This window comes from Cavia porcellus, unplaced genomic scaffold, assembly GCF_034190915.1.
Source record: "Cavia porcellus strain 051 isolate PalLab524CR breed Dunkin Hartley unplaced genomic scaffold, mCavPor4.1 scaffold_2, whole genome shotgun sequence".
NCBI classification, from domain to species: Eukaryota; Metazoa; Chordata; class Mammalia; order Rodentia; family Caviidae; genus Cavia; species Cavia porcellus.
In genome coordinates this window covers 64,937,571-64,955,229 of record NW_026947485.1, presented here as the reverse complement: position 1 = coordinate 64,955,229, position 17,659 = coordinate 64,937,571, and the positions used below count along the sequence as shown (strand labels likewise).

The following is a 17,659-nucleotide window of genomic DNA, read 5'->3' as shown; positions in this document are numbered from 1 at the left end:
CAAATTTAAATGTCTACAATTTTACCAAAAGTATTAATAGTGTACTCCAAGACTAAACACTGCTCTTCCCCTGACACTGTCTAAGGCCCTCCGCATAACTGACCTGCAAGCCGCTGCAGAGCAGCCGCGCATGTAAGGCCTCCAGCTGGGCGTTGTAGAGCAGAGCTTTCAGATCTGCTCCAGTGAAGGCCTTGGTCACGGCTGCCACATGCCGAAGGTCCACGTCATCTGCCAGAGGCAGAGAGTCGCTGAGTACGTTTAAGATCTCAAGACGGGACTCCTGGGGGAAGAAAATGAATGAATGTTAAAAAATTAAGTAATATCTTCAATAGTGTATCTTATGACTTTTTTTCATAAATTAACTTCACGTATCTAATAAGCTTTATAAGTATGCTGAGAAATATACTACAAGTCTATGATCTATCTTTCCTGGAAATTTCTCCCTAACAGAAGGGACACAGGTAGGAAAAGAATGAAAATCAACACTTAACTATCTGCTGTAAATGATTTTTTATGCAGATTGTAGTTAACTGCTATATTTGAATGAATTCCAGTAAAAAGTTATGCTATTTGAAACAGCTGCATATGACATCTATTCAGATATTTTATTCCTCTGACTATTCATGTCTACTCATCATTCACTGATCTTCACAGCTGAGCACAAGAGTTGGCAGAGCACATAACTAGGAACACGTGGTAAATTTAATCTTTATGTGACCTAGTTACACGCTCACTATTCATGTTCCTGATTCTGTATCAGAGGTTTTTTATTTTGGTACTGGGGATCACAATCTCATGCTTGTCAGACAGGTGCTGTGCGACTGAGCTATATCCTCAGCCCATGTATCAGGTTTTTTCTGACAAGAAAATGAATGCGGTGTGTGTTCTCTGAACACAGAATGTAGACATTCTAGGTTGTTTACCTTGGTCCTCCAATTGGCCAATACTGAAGAAATAAAAGTTTTCAGACTTGCATAGAAATGGCTGGGTTGGACAGGCTTTGCATGCAACTTGATGTCTGCATGCTTTGACCAATCAGGGACTACAGCAGTGGAAGAGAACCTCTGGCATGCATGCTTCAGTGGGCTATTCATGTCACTGGAAGCTCTAAAAGGTTCGCCATCACTGGACTAAAGCCTTTGTCTAAGAAAACTGGTCTTCTAAGGACAATTGCTATTACCTGGCAGAAATAAAGCCCACAAGGAAAGAGTGAAGCATTTTTTGGGTTATGGATTCTAAATATGAAATTGTCACCTGATCAGGAGGAGGACAGTATACACATTTATCCAGTCGACCAGGCCTGAGTAGGGCAGGGTCAATCAAGTCAGGGCGACTAGTAGCAGCCAATACATAAACACCTGCAAGGGGGAAAAACATGAAAAACTGACACCTGGTAAAATTTTGTTACAACAGTGTATTTCTTCACTTTAAGTAATTACCCTGTAAGCCTTCTACACCATCCAACTGAGTCAGGAGTTGGTTAACTACCCGGTCTGTGACTCCTGTGTTGTCATGACCTCTTCGAGGAGCAATGGACTCAAACTCATCAAAGAAGAGAATGCAGGGCTTTGCAGCTTGTGCTCTGAGAAAAAAAACAAAACAAAACAAAAAAAAAACCTCATTTTTGAAAAGACTTGAGAGTTTATAATTCAATGTGCATGTATTTAATCTTTACAACAGACCTTTAAAGAAGGCAAGGCATATATGTTATCCTTATTCTGTATTTGGTAGACTAAGTTCAAAGAGAAATCAAAGTGTTTCTCTAAAGATCCATGCTTTCTAGACAGATAAGCCTGAGTCTTGGTCAGTGAAGTAATGATTCTTATATATGTTCATTGTCTGACTTTACTCTTTCATGAAATGTCTATTCATTTTTTCGGCCCATTCAAAAGTGGGTTCATTATTTTTGTACTGCTTTGTAAAGGCTTCTGAAAAATGTATTTTAGGTACTTATTTTATATTTTTTCCATTTTGAACTTTTTTTTTTGGTACTGGGGGTTGAACTCAGGATGTCTCATGTGCTAACTATGTGCTCTACCCCTGAGCTATACTCCAGCCCAATTTTAATTATATTAATTTATTAACTAATCTTGTTTTAATTTTATTTAATTCACTAATTCTATCTCTGGCAAAAAGAGGGACTGGGATGTCTGGAAAATAGTTCCTAACACAAAACGTCTGTTATGTTGATAAAAAAAAAAAACCCAAAACCTATCATGCTAAATACATGACAACACTTTCAGAGACTACAAGACCAGCCTGGAATTACCTATCCGCTCTCTGACTGTCAGGCAAAATTCTCCTGAAACACTAATACTTGGTCTTGTGTTTGATTTGCATAAAACTTTTTAAACTAGTGACTACAGTTTTTGCCAGTTATGAAGCGTATCTGTAACTCTAGTTACAGAGGCTGAGGTGGGAGGACTACACATTTGTGAGCCTAGAAAACTTAGTAAGAATTTGTCTCAAAAAAATATATACATACAAATATTTATTTAATTTTTGGTTTTGAGACAGGGTCTCACTGAACAGTTTAGGCTGGCCTCAAACTAACAATGATCCTCCTGCCTCAGCTTCTTGAGTGCTGGGATTACAGGTATTTGCCATTATGCCTAGGTATACAGACAATTTTAGAGTTATAGTATCTTCTTGGTGAAATGAGTTTTAAACAAAATGTAGTAATCATCTTTATTTCTAATAATGCTTTTTCTTGGTAATGGTTTATTTACTTCTTAAATTGGGTAGTGGACACACAAATCTCCATTTCATTATTTTTATGAGCTGGGCATGGTGGTATACACCTATAAATCCAGCACTTAGGAGGCTGAAGCAGGAGGACTGTTGTGAGTTTGAGGCTAGTCTGGGTTACACAGTAAGTTCAAGGCCACCCTGAAGTACATAGTGACATCTTGCCTTAAAAACGAAAAAGTATGTTATATACATATTCTATTAATTATATTCTACAATTTTTAGAAAAATGGAACAAAGCAACTTTTTAATTTAAAAACTCTCCATAACTATCTTATTTGAATAATTATTTTCATCCTTAAATATATCTTTTATATCCTTAGGCATATTATGCATATCTAATAATAGTTACACTCAAATTACATATATAGGATTTTTTTTTTTTGGTCTTTTTCATTTTTATCGGTACCGGGGATCGAACTCACGACCGCCTGCTTGCAAGGCAGGTGCTTATGCCGCTGAGCTAAACCTCCAGCCCCACATATATAGGATTTTTATAAGACAAATTAGAAATTAAAAAAATTTAAGCCATAAAAAAGGAGATAAATCAGGGTCAAATATTTGCTTCCAAACTGTTCAAAAAGAAGAAGGAACTAGGAAGGGTGAAATGGAAAAGAACGAAAGGGAAAAGGGAAAAATACAGTTATATTATTAGTGTCTCTTAGTTCATCAAAAAGGAAGATCTGTGTTAATATGGGTTAGAGAAATTTTTTTTGGTACCAGGGATACAACTCACGACGTTGCTTGTCAGGTAGGTGCTTATGCCACTGAGCCAAATCCCCAGTCCCAGGTTAGAGAAATTTTTACGCCCATACCTTGTACCCTGAGCAACTACTTTTAATGATAACATGTAATACATTGCTATTATTCTGTTATTTTGACATGCAATTTTTAAAATCTTTTTTCCATTAAAAAAAAAAAAGAGTATCTTGAATGAACAGAAGCAGAAAAAGTATATTACTATTAGCCCTACTGAGAAGGAATACTAAAAGGAGTCCTTAAAATTTTTTTGTTTTGTGTTACGCAGGAATCAACTCTCAAGCTGATGTGGACAAGCCTGAAATCTCAGCACTGTGAAGGCTGGGGGGAGAATAAACTAATGCCATTTTTTCACTACCCTCATTCTGGAAAACACTTTTTTTTTCATAAAACCATGTTAGTTGTTTTCTAAAAAAAATACTTAAAAAATATTTTTTCAGTTTTCATTTCTTTTTGTTGTTTGAGACAGGTTCCACTACGCAATTCAGAATGGCCTCGCACTCAGAGATTTTCTTGATTCAGTCTCCTGAGTGGTGGGATTATAGACGCATGCCCGGCAGTTTTAATTTTTAATATGGTAAATAATACTAGATTAATTTCCATAAACAAATTATTTAGGATCCTCTGTCTTTGGAAAAAGGGGTTCTGACCTAAAACTGTGATGGCTACTGATCTAATCAAAACTCTCAGTTTTGCGGCACCAGGAACTGAACTCAGGACCTTGCGCTTACCAGGTCTTGTGCTGCTGAACTATATCCCCAGTCCTGTAAATCTTCATTTCATTTCCATTTCTATTTTCAATTTCATTACTTTCCACATTTCACTTCATTTTGCATTTCATTTCATTTGGGGGGTTACCACGAATTGAACTCAGGATTTGTGCTTGCCAGATAGGCGCTTATGCCACTGAACTATATCTCCAGCCCTTTAAACCCTCATTTTAAAGATGAGAAAACTACAGGGACACAGTGGTGCATGCTTGTAATCCTACCACTCTAGGGAGCCAAGGCAGGAGGATCACAAGTTTGAGTCCAGTCTAAGCTACGTGAGATCTTGTCTTGAAATAAGAATTTAAAGAAATGGGAATGGAACTCAGGATGAAGGAGCTAGATTCAACCCCTCATACTGCCAAATAATAATGGTAATAATAGTAACCATCACCATATCATCATTATCCTCTGACAGTTCTTTGAATAACCACTTAACACTCCACTTTCAGCAATATTTCTATTGTCAAATACAAAGCAAAATAATCCCCAGATTTTATTTATCTTTGGAGACAAGTTTCACTATGCAGTTTAGGCTGGTCTCGAACTCTTCCACACTCAGCACCCCTAGTGCTGTGATTACAGGCATGTGCTACCACATCTGACCTCAAATTTTAATATCAGAATATTTTACATTTAAATAGCATTTGGTGAAACAGAATCTCTGTTCTTTAGTTTATTAATAATGCATATAAATCATGGTTTCAAACATTAGTTCTTTAAAACAAAACAAAAAAGCATTGCTTGACAACGCATCAGTTACTTAGAAATATTCATAGGAAACCAACCTAATAAAAATATCTCGAACAGCTTGTTCACTTGCTCCAATGTATTTGCTGAGTACCTCTGGTCCCTGTTAGGTAAAAATAAGAGATACAGTTACTAAAAAAGAAAATATAACTATGGTTTAGACTGAGTCTAAATGAATTTTTAACACAAGTAAATGGATGGCTTTTTTGGATTTTTTAGAAAATGTCTTACTATGTGGTTCAGGCTGGTCTCAAACTTATGGCAATACTCTTGTCTCAGCCTCTTGAGTCCTGGAACTACAGGCATGTACCCCCATACCCAGTTTAAAGGGATATCTCTTAAACACATTTAAAAGATACGTACTAGAAAAAAATCTAACACAAATTCTCTCCTCTGCCTACAACTCTGCAGTAGACTTTAGAATGCATCTACCTGTTTACTGCTTGTTCCCACTACTGGAGAAGATCCAAAAAGAAATTTTTGCTCACTGCTGAGTCCCAATCTCTGGGCCACATAATTGCTAGTGAATCACTTGTTTAGAGAACTGGTAATGGCTTAAGCAACTCCCACCATTCTCAAATCTTTGTAGACTCCAAAAAATTGGAGAGAATAACTTACTGTAACCAGCACTCACCATCACTGAAACAAATTTGTGTAAGAGTTGAAGAATGTATTGTCTTTGTTAAAAATCAACTGAAATAACTTTCAAAACATAATGAGTAGTTTTCCTTTAAATTGGGATCTCTTTTTTTAAAAAACTGAGTAAGTCCTGAAGTAATCTCTAGTGAAAAATCGTTACTTGCAAGAGACTAAATACTGATCAGAAAATGGAACCAAACAAAAGAATTTCTATCAGTCATTGAGATAACCATCAGCAAACTACTATTTAATAACATTTCTTCAATACAGTCAGAGAACTGCAGAATTAGGGAATGAAAAAACAATAACCAAGGCAAGGTGTTCGATACAAGGTGATAGTATCAGTGAAGGGAGCCATCTCTGATGGCTCTAGAACCCACAGTGAGATGATCAACTTCGTACTGTCACCTTCCCCTTTGATGATTTCCTAAGACGGATAAAGAGTCCTTCCCAATGGAGTAATCTAATATCCACAGGCATTAATCTTGAAAATCGTATGTTTAAAAAATAGCAAAAATTGTGAGGCTGTGAGTTTGATCTCTGGTACAAACAACAACAACAACAAAACAAACAAACTACCCCACAAAAAGCAGCAAAACTGCATTCTGGTGACAAGTATAAAAGGAAGAGTATGGCCATATTCATGGTTGACCCCGAATTTTTAAAAAAGAGATAAGAAAATCAAAGTTGTAGTGTCTCTCCATCATTGCCAGGGTGCCCATGGACCCAGCTCACAAAAATCATGTAAGAGGGCAGGCAAAACCCAATAGCAAATCACTAAACTGGCTTTCAGATTTACTGTCTAAATCAACTCAGAAGGACAGAAGATGCCATTTCTCTGCCTTGGAACTGAGCATCCTATGGTTAATAGTCAAGGTGCTGAAGCTGCACTATAGGACATGAGACCTCAGAACTTGGTGACAGCCATGGTGGACAAGGAGGTGCTACCAAATGATCTGCAGCTCCTTAGTCACCATGCTTCCTTGGCACCTAAAGAACTCAGACCTAGCCGACAAGCAGCAGTCATGACAAACGCAGCATCTTCCCTCCTGTCATCCCCAACTTCTGACCTTTCAGAGTTCTTCTTTCTTTAAATCTAGTTTGTATTTTTTATCTGAATATTTAAGTTCAAATGTACCATAATGTGGGGAGATCTGTGGTAGGATAGAATATAAGAAGCCATAGAAGACACAGGTTCATTCTCAATTTCTTACAGCTTCATTAATCTATGGACAACTTTTCCCTTCCAGCTTTCCAAACATGAGTTTGGAAACTCATTCGGAACAACTCCGAGTCATTCCAAACAACTCCGAATCACAGAACACAAATGGTGATGGCAAGGACACAGAGAACTAGAAAGCCCCACATATTGCTGGTGGAGAATACAATGGTAGAGTTGCTGTGAATGTGTACATCAATGTTTATAGCAACATCAATGTTTACAGCAACATTCAGAACAGTTAAATGACAGGAATAACCCTAACGTTTACACTGATAATGGATGGATAGACAAAGTCTGGTATTGGTATGCAATGGAGTATGATTTAGTCATGAAAAGGAACAAAGCACTGATACATGATACAACTTGGATAAAGCATGAAATTAGTACACCAGTGAAAGAAGCTATCCTAATATTCTTCATATGAAATATACAGAATCGAGAAATCCACAAAGACAGAAAATAGATTAATAGTGGCCAGGGAACAGGTAGAGGAGGGAATGGGATGTGGAAATGTTTTGACATTAGAGAGAGGTTGTAGTTGCACAACTTTGTAAATGCATTAAATATCAATGAAAAGTTAAATGCTTAACTATACTTTATATAAATATTACGTCAATTAAAAAAGAAAAGGCATACGCACACATACCTTGACACTAATAAAATTCATTCCACTCTCTCGCGCAACTACCCCAGCTAGTAAGGTTTTTCCTGTTCCAGGAGGACCATACAGCAATATTCCTGTTCTCTGTCGGATGGGCAAGTTTGCAAATAATTCTGGGTACTGAAAAATATAAAAAGCACTCATGTCTCAGTCGAATGACCAGGTGGTAGTTAATCAACACAGAGAAAAAAGCATTCAGATAGTACTGACTGCTGACTTTGTTAACAGCACAATACCAAAAAATGATATTTTTACTAATCAATGAACTAAAAGGAACTATCGAGACTTTTCCCAACTGCATCAGAATTCTTTCGGCTTCTTTTTCTTTTCTTTCTTCTTGCAGTGCTAAGGATTGAACCCGGGGCCTTCATATTGAGCTCCATCCCCAGCCCTCAAGTCACTGAGTTGCCCACAGCGCACTTGAATTTAAATCCTTCTGAGCCTCCCAGAGTTCAGAGATTGCAGGTGTGAGCCACCACACCTGGCCTGTTGTGTTGAAAAAACATTATAAAAGTACTACATTAAGCGAATAAAGACCAATCTTTTAGCAAATATATTGCCTTCTACTTGCATGGATAATGAAACAAGTTATGACAGTTGTACAAATTCAAACATATTCAATCAAAGAAAGAAAAGAAATAGACAAGCAAGTGTAATAATTATAGAGAGGAAAACCTCCAAGTACTTCCAGGGTGAACAGTGATGACTACATGTCATCTACTTTCTGTATCACCAACTGCTGAGAGCCGAAGTCCTCTGTGAGCTCAGCCAAACATCAGCATGGCAACAGGAGTGTAGTCTCCTCTTGGATGTCCCTGTTTGGTTCCCCCTAGTGATGCAATTCCAGTCTCACCCCCACTGCCTCTGCCCTGAAAGAGCCTCAAACCCAGCAGCTGTGCACATGGCCTCCACACATTTGAGCATTAACTTCTGGCTCCTAGACCCAGTATCTGGGAACAGGAAGCTGCTGGCTGCTAACTCCACACATGCTTTCGGTACCGGGGATCGAACTCACAAACAACCAGACACTCATGCTGCTAAGCTAAATTCCCAGCCCTGCCAAGGTGGTGACTCTTTAATTTGTAGGTTATTCTTATCTATTCTGGCTCAAATCCCAGTAGATAGTTCATCTGAATGATTCAAGCAAAACAGAAAGATGAAATTTTGACATTGAAGTGTATTTACTGGAAATATCAACTGAGCTTTTCCTTAGAAGTTTCTGACAAGAAGTGTATCAAAGGGCCTGGGATTTAGCTCAGCGGCACAAGCACCTGTCTTGCAAGTGTGTGGTTGTGAGTTCTATCCCCGGTACCAAAAAAAAAAAAAAAAAAAAAAAAAATTGGGCTGGGGGTTTAGCTCAGTGGCATAAGCACCTGCCTGGCAAGCAAGAGATGGTGAGTTCAATCTCCGGTACCAAAAAAAAAAAGTAGTAGTATATCAAATACTTTAAAAGTCTGTTGAAGTACCCAAAATAGCTCTGAACATTTATTTGGAAATTCAGTAAATATTTACTTGTTCAATCAAATAGAGACTGGGCAGGCCAGCACATGAAGCCAAAGCTTACTTTCTCTTTCTCTCTTTTTCTCTCCCTTTCATTATTATTGGTTTTTAAGATGAAATCTTGCTATTTGGTTCAGGCTGGCCTTGGGCTTACTTTATAGCCCAGGCTGGTCTTGAACTTGCAACAACCATCCTCCCAAGCGCTGGGATTTCGGGGAGTGCGCCACCACGCCCAGCACTCCCTTTCTTTTAAAGTACCTTGGCTGGTAACTGGATTGTATCCATGAGTACTTGCCGAACTTCATGCAATCCACCAATTTTATCCCAACCGAGGTCTTTAGGTTTATGTAGGTTGACATTTCGCAGAGATGCAGGAATAAATCCTCCAAGAGCCTTCTGGAAGTCTGATGTTGTGAAAACTAGTTCTGTTTCAAAATAATCAAAACTTCTTTTGGTAGCCATATTTCAATCAGTTTTTCAAAATATACTACCTTAGCTGCAAATGCTTACTTTCTACTCAAGTGACACGGCTTATTTAAATACTAAATAGAGTATGTTTGATTCTTGCATCACTACAATTACATTTTTGCATAACAGAAAGTGGACTCCAAGTTCAGGATTGTCACAAGACATACCTTCCTTAGCAGATATGTGCTGATGAGAGAGACAGGAATGAACGGCTCGATCCACAAGGACTGTAAAATCTCTGGCCACAAATCCTTCTGTTTCTTTAGCTACACACTGCAGGTCAAGATCGCTGAACTTGCTTATATTACAGTCTAGCTTATTTTTTATTACATGATACAAAATTTCGTATCTTTGTTCCTAAAATAAAGCAAAAAACTCAAACTATTAATTGCATTCAATAGTACATTTTGCTTAACAATGGGGGCATGTTCTGAGGAATGCCTCTTTAGGCAATCTCATCATATGGCACACCATAAATCATACTTGTATTACAGATGAGCACCTGGCTCATGTTCTGGCTACTTGGTGTGGTCCACTGTTACCCCACATTGATGCGACCAGCCTGCTCTCACCAGATGCATTCTGCCAGTATTTTCTCTCCCAATTCGGCTTGTGCAGTTTCCACACGTTCACATCACTTCACATCAGCACGCATAGTCTCAGCCCTCAGTCTCACATTAAGCAATGAATAATGAAAACTCCTGAACTGTTTAAACCAGAGCTAACAGTAGATTCAAAAGCATAGTGAGGTCCTGCCTTTTCTTTCAACATCACAAATAAACTGTTTGCTCTGGCCACATCATGGTGCTTAGTGGGACATACTTCTGTATCTGGACCATAATCCAGCTCATTAAGTTTCTATAGATCTGATACAGGGCCTCCTCAAATGTTTGTTAGTCCTGTGGCTCTTTGATGATGCAGATCCTTTAACAACTCATCATGTGGTCTTTATTCTTTTAGATCGTGGCTATAGTAGACTGGGACATGCCTGACGAACAGTAACCACTGACTTTCCTCCTCTGTAGTCTTGAGTCACTTATTTTGTGTGTGGGGGAGTATTTTACCAGGTTTAGCAGGAATCAAATTCAGGACCTCATGCTTGCCAGACAGGTGCTGCGCCACTGAGCTAAATCCCAGACTCTCCTATATCACTTTAAATTTTGATTCCAGGCCAATCACTTTCCATGATCTCTGTTTGGTAACATTAGCAGCAAATTCTGTACATGTATGGGTCACAATGAACAAAATAACATGACATTAAATCAAGACAAGAAAATGACACAGTCAACAAACATGGCAGACACAAGATAATAGTGGGCATACTAGTTTATCGTACACTTTTTTAACAAATAGGAGAGGTATATTCTAAAACAATGCTAAAGAACAGTATAGTCATTTATTATCATTTTCAGGTATTATGTTCCATACATAATTGCAAGCATAGTTTTTATTTTGAGGAGAGGTTACTGGGAATCAGACCCAGGAGTGTTCTATCTCCAGTTTATCTCCAGCCCTGTTTATTTGCCTAACCAGACCTCAAACTTACAATCTTACTGCCTCTGCCTCTCAAATAGTAGGGATTAGAGGCATACACCCCTGTGCCTGGCTATGCTGCCCTTTGATATGACTAGCAGCATAGGTCTGCTCACAACAGCACCACTACAGACACATGGGTGACGTGCTGTGCTGGGATATGGTGACTGCTGTGAAGTCTCCAGGGTGCAGGTAACATCCTGCTCCATTGTAATCGTACTGGAACCATCATGTATGAGGTCCTTTGTTGACTGAAATATCATGATGGGGTGCATGACTACATATAACAGAAGAAATGCCAAGCTAACATAATTTACAGTGACAAAGAGAGCTAATTAGTGGTTGTATGTGGATAACATCTAGAGGGGATGGAATTCAAAAGGCACTAGGAAACCTGTTGGATGGATGGAAATGTTTCTTACCTTAACTATGGTTTTCTGATATATACATATATGTTAAAACTACTTAAGTTGTGTATTTTATGTCTCTCTCATTTCAGTTTCTTTCTCAAGAAGAAGGGGTTGTAGTAATACATGGTTCTGTCAGAAGTGTTTTTTGTTCCTAAAAAATACATTTCTAAAGACACAGTCAATGCCCAGTAATACTGCCATTCTGTTATACTTCATAACAGATAAAATACATTTACTCTTTAATAACAGATAGGGCAAGTTCTAAATATTCAGGGTCAGAATTTTAAGCAAGAACTTGACTTCCGGGAGAACATGGCGGACAGATAACAGCAACTACCGGAGGCTCTCTGAAAGACTCGGCTCAGAAGCCAGGAATGGTGCGGACTAAGGAGACATAAGCAGGTGGAGATATGCTCTGCTGACTCAGGAACGAACTGGGCTGAGAGAAACCAACCTGGAATGCAGTCCTGGTGCTAAAACAGGAACAGAAAAGCCTCGGTGTGGAGCTGGACCCCGCGCCACTGTAAGCCGCTATTTGGGTTTCCCGCCGCGCGGCGGCTGGCTGCCTTTACAGTGGCTCAGCAAGGAGAGAGACACGCAGAAGCTCTGAGAACAGCAATCTGCGAACGGCAGGGAGGCGTGCACTGACTTGTGGTGAGGTGAGTGAGAGAAACTGACACTTTAGTTTGACTCCAGCGGAGGACTTTCTGGGCCCGAGCAGTCCTGCGGGAGCAGGGCGTGGTGGCGACTCCAGCCACACATCCCCCTCTTGGGCGGGATTGGTGAAAAGTGCCTGGCCTGCGTGACGCTGCCGGCGGACCTGGTAGGCTGTCCCAACCCAGATCCCAGAGCCTGACGGTGGCCCAGAGGGGCGACTCCTGCGTAGGCTGCCTGGTCCGTAACTCCCTGGTGCGCAGCGGTGAGCGGGAACACCTAACTGGCGCAATTCGATCAGGCTGTGGCTGACTGGGAGAGAAGCTGGGCCTCTTATATAAGCTTGCATATATAAGGAACAGAGAAGAAGAGGCAGCATGGGAAGAGGCAGCAACAAGAAAGGCTCCTCGGCCCCCAATTCTGAGAAACAGGCAATAGCAGACACCGCACCAATATACATAAGGCACCATATAGAGAGCCTCATAGACCAATTCAGGAATGAAGTTATCAACGACCTGAAGCTAGAAGTATGCAGAATAGTTAGAGAAATGCTAAGTACCACCCAAGAAAAAACAGGCGGTGGAATGGAAGAACAGAAAAAAAGGGGAGAATTGTTTGATGGAGAAAACAGAGAAACCATAGAATATGTGAAGCAGGTTCAAAGGGACTACCAAGATACCAAGAAGTCTATAGAAGACTGGCATAACAGCTTGAAAGAAACTAAGGACAGACTATCTGAACTGGAGGGCAGACTTGTAATATGGGAGAATGAAATGAAAAACTTCTTAAAAATAACAAAGAAACAAACAGCAATAATACAAAGACAAGAAGATGATAAGAGGATCCATAACTTAAGGATTAAGAACATAAAAGAAGAAGTAGGGACACAAACAAGTGAACTACAAAAGCTACTCACAGAAATAATCCAGGAGAATTTTCCTAATTTAGCAAAAGGTAAAGATACTCAGATGTATGAGGCATACAGGACCCCAGCTACCTACAACCCAAACAGACCAACACCCAGGCATATAATAATAAAAATTCCAGAAATTCAATACAAGAACAGAATATTAAAAGCTGTCAGAGACAAGAAACAGACCACTTACAAGGGAACACCCATCAGAATTACAGCAGATTTCTCGGCACAAACCATCAAATCACGAAGAGCATGGGGGGAAATAATTCAGGCTTTGAAAGATAATAATCTCCAGCCAAGATTGAGATATCCTGCACAACTGTCCCTGGAAATTGATGGAAAAACAAGGTGCTTCCAGGATAAAGAGGAACTGGGGGAATTTGCAACCACCAATTCAACTCTACAGAGAGTATTGCAGGATATTCTAAAAAAAGAAAAATACAAAGAATCCAGAAATAATGGCAGGGAGGCCACAACGAATGGAGCAGAGAACAAAATGAAGAAGACAAACTGACAGCTACTGACAGAAAAAGAGCTCAACAGAAATGAGGCAGAGAAGATTGGATGATAGGAATAGCTATTTTGGAGAAAATGACATCTTAATAGGTAATACTGATTTAGTATCATCTTGTTTTGAAGTCTCATCTAGCTTTTGTCCTTCTGTCTCCAATGGTCTAAATAGGTTGTATCTTACTGGATTTTATTATGTACGATAGTATAAGCAAAAACCTTGTAAAGACAAGGAGATTATACAGAAACCATTGTTCATTTTCTGTTAGTCGATTCTAAATACTCTGTAATGCTGTCATTCTCTTAAATGGTTTTACATTGTTTTGATATACTTAATGCTGCAGTATACGAAGTTGTACTCAAGGATTTCAAAGAAAGACAATATAGTAACTACTTTTAGGTTAGAATTATCTGGTGGTGAAACACTATTCTGCTTAAATAGTTATGTTTTGATCTGCGCTGTTTCGTTGTTATGCCCTCTTTTATCTCAATCTCCACTCCATTATTTACTTTTTTATCTTTATCCTTTTAATTAAAGGAAAAAAATAGCAGGATATATTATAGTAACCCACTTTGACTTTTCATTACTTTGATTTAAAGCCCTGTATTACTCTCACCATCTGGTTTTTAACTGATGTTCCCCTATTCTGTTTTGCTGGATAGTATCAGGTTCGAAAGTTTAGGCATCAGCTGTGAAGATAATGAGATTCATTATGACGCCCATTCTTGTTGACTTTTATCTACTTTTGAAGACCTACAATGTCTCCAATGTTTTGGTTTTGTTGGTTTTATTCTTTACTGTTTTGTTCAATTGTATTATAACTAACGATATAGGCAATTCTATTAGAGATAGCGGGAGGCATTATAGTAACCATTGTTGATCACCTTGTATTATGTTTTTACATTATCTATTATGTCCACCCTTTTGACTTGACCGATTCTGTTCTGTTATGTCACATTTGGTTTTACTCTCTTCCAAAAAAGTAATAAGAACCGTGGGAGCAATGAAACCCAAAATGTGTAATAGTCATGGTACAAAAGAGAGGAAAAGAAAGTGCTCCAAACTATATAACTGCATGTATATTTAAGTGTATAAGATAGAAAATGATATCACAGAGTTTTATTGGATCAATGAATAGAACTGTTTGCAGTATCGTTGATGGAATGTCCACTTTACAAGCTTTAATTTTGTGACTTGAACAATTATTTCTAAGATGACAATATGTAATCCATTAACTAGTGATTTCCTACTGTTCATTTTTTTTCTGTAAATCTGTATAACTTGTACCCTTTCCCTGCTTTTTTTTTCCTTTTCTCCTTAAATAAAATTAAAAGAATTTTAAGCAAGAACTTAAAATATGCTTGCCAGTGTCATAACATTTCTATCAGCTCACTGCCATAAAATCCTCAGGAGCCTGGGTGTCTACGGGCCACATGTGCATCTTTAAAAGACATCTATCCACATTTCTGACTGTATTTTTCTTGTTCAGAAGAAATACTGTTTTGAAAAAAAACATTTTCTTGGAAAATACATAGCATTTCAGATGCTTATAAGTTATAATTCACTCACCTAGCATAATATGCACTAAATATTTCTTTTAAATGTTAAGGCATTTAGAAGCATTAAATTTAGAGCTGTAACTCATTAATAAAATAAAAAATAATTCTTCAAATGGGAGTCACATTGCAATAATTTCTAAGTAGCATATTACCTGGTTGGGAGGTTGGATGTGTTGAACACACTGAAATATGTGAATTCCTTGAGCAGAAACAAGCAAAGGATGCAGAGAATGCTGAAACTGGCTTGTAGCAATCAGGGCAACCAAACTTCCCATGGAAATAAAGTCCTTGATCATATCACTCATAGCTAGAATTAAGCAAGATAGTGTGAAAGTTCAGAATAAAAAACTATCAAAATTTAAATTCTATATTTATTAGAGTAATGATAACTTAACATTGATCTTTAAGATGGGGGCAGATCCTTTGTACCATTAAAGAATTAAAGATTTTATGTATGGAGAACCAAGCCCTACTCCACCTAATGTAGGTACAAGATCTCTTGTAAACTCAGAACACCATGTCTAGTGAGATGGCTGACTCTTGGATCTTATAGGAAGTAAGTACACAATAAAATGGTGTTTTGTGAAATGAATACTCTAGAAGGACCATATATTTCTGATCTGTGTTCAGTTTATTAAGCAAAACATAGCTCATATTCTATGAATTCCTAAGTAATCTCTTTCTACCTAGTGTCTTGAAAGGCTTGGAATGAGAAGGCTGGAGCTGAAACAGGCACCAGTAATGTGAATTAGTATGTGACTCTCAATCTAGAAATTCACAATACTCTACTAACACCAGAGAAATAGATCCAATGCTTATGATTCAGTATAAGACTAGTTAATACAAGTTCACGTGTGTTACAGAATTCAAAATCTGAGATTAACACTACTTAATAATAACCCAAGCCTTTCTGGTTACATCTTATATCTATTTCAACTCTCAAAACCCATGAGGCAGCTCAGGTCCCCAATATACTGTCATCTCTTGTACCTCCGCACCCTTCCCTGGGGCCATACCTCTTTTCCTTCTTCATCGGCATGACACTGCTTCACCACCAAACTCAGCCTGGTTATCAACTCCCTTCAAAAGCCTTCTTTGGTAACTCCTCACTTCCAATTTAGGTTATATGCTCCAAAATTTCACTTCAAGTATGGTAACCCTACCAATTGCTAGTTGGTCACCTTGGTTCAATGACTTAAGCTGTCACTATCCCATTTACTGACTTGAAACCAGAACATTCTTGGTACACAGAGTAAAATGTAACCCCTTCACCCTACAAAGGGCACTCAGTATGCCACAGCTGTCATTGTTACTACCGATGGTACTAAAACTATTTACTCCCTTGACGTTGAGTATGTGCATATGTGTGTATATATGTGTGTATACATATATATGTATACACACACATATATATATATATATAAAATGGTTGATCATTATGTCAACTTGAGAAGTTTAGAACTTTAACTAAGTGACTCAGCAGGGAGCCTGGGTCCTTACTTTGTAAACATCTCCATCCTGTGCAAGAGGAGGGCAAGGAGATTTTGTGAGTGCTACACCAGCCCTGGAAGCAGGAGTGTAAGGGGGGGGGGTGTACAGACTATGAGAGAGGAAAAGAGGCTTGCTCTTTCCCCGTTTTTGCTCTTGCTGCTTTTTTGTCTTTTGTGGTCTTTAAGTGTTGCTCTGTAACAATCCACCCTGCCTTGGAGCCAGCTGATTATGGACTGAAACCTCCACAAACTGTAAGCTAAATAAACCTTTCCTTCCTTCATTTTGGGTGTTGGATATTTTGTTCCAGCAATGAGAGAAAAGTGACCAAGACAATATACAAACATTTGACAAATATCTATCAAATAAACAAAAGCAAGAGAAATCTGTAAACAACTTCTAAGAGGTAAAGAATGAACAGGCCACTAAAGCCTAACCACGGGACTATGGCCTTATCACACAGTTCATTCTCTGCCAATTTTGTTAATGCAGGAGCTACATTCTGCTTATTACCAGAGGCCTCAAAACAATACATGGCACAGCACACCTCTTCTCTGAGGAGAGCAGATCTAACATGAGAACTGAAAACGCTAACAAGAGAAGACGGCCTTCAGCCAGAGAAGGATGTTTTACCATGTGCGAGACGCTGGCTCTGCACTGTTTCCGGACTATGCTCCTGCCCCGGGGTAGTGGGTAGTCCAGCAATGAGGTCCAGGTCATCAAACAGAACCACAGAAGGTTGCCTCCATACTGCCTCTGAGAACGCCACCTCTAGGGCTCTCTGAATGTGGTCAGGCCTTTTTCCTTAACACAGAAAAGATGGCTTCATGGTTACTTCAGTGTGGGAGAAGTGCAGGGCTACCTTTCTGAAAGTACTCAAAGAGCTCCATTCAATACCTATCTTAACACAATCATAAACACTTATCAATCACTGACATAGTTTACTACTACAGCCTCAATGGACTCAGTAAAGTGCCAAATTTTATAACTAAGGAAAGGAGTATGCCACTATAATTCCTGTATGTGCCCAGTCTCACTTTTTAGAGTATTTCAGTTGGCTTGTAGTAAGATAGC

General features: G+C 38.7%; 1 protein-coding gene across 6 annotated transcripts in view; it reads right to left on the bottom strand.

The window, feature by feature from the left end:
• The window catches only part of Pex1 (peroxisomal biogenesis factor 1), a 51,997-nt gene that overhangs the window by 5,014 nt on the left and 29,324 nt on the right, over positions 1-17,659 (bottom strand). For 4 of the 6 annotated variants that reach the window (XR_010045377.1, XM_003475098.4, XM_063242731.1 and 1 more), the window contains exons 12-20: positions 17,219-17,389; positions 15,250-15,404; positions 9,682-9,871; positions 9,305-9,471; positions 7,532-7,666; positions 5,063-5,127; positions 1,440-1,582; positions 1,255-1,358; positions 104-280 (exon numbers count right to left, since the gene is read on the bottom strand). Coding sequence is in view for 5 of the 6 variants with exons in the window: in XM_003475098.4 (XP_003475146.1) it covers positions 104-280; positions 1,255-1,358; positions 1,440-1,582; positions 5,063-5,127; positions 7,532-7,666; positions 9,305-9,471; positions 9,682-9,871; positions 15,250-15,404; positions 17,219-17,389 (1,307 nt within the window). In the remaining variant the exon portion in view is untranslated. The remainder of the gene's footprint in view (positions 1-103; positions 281-1,254; positions 1,359-1,439; positions 1,583-5,062; positions 5,128-7,531; positions 7,667-9,304; positions 9,472-9,681; positions 9,872-15,249; positions 15,405-17,218; positions 17,390-17,659) is intronic. The other 2 variants (XM_013158300.2, XM_023567363.2) reach the window with 2 other exon arrangements.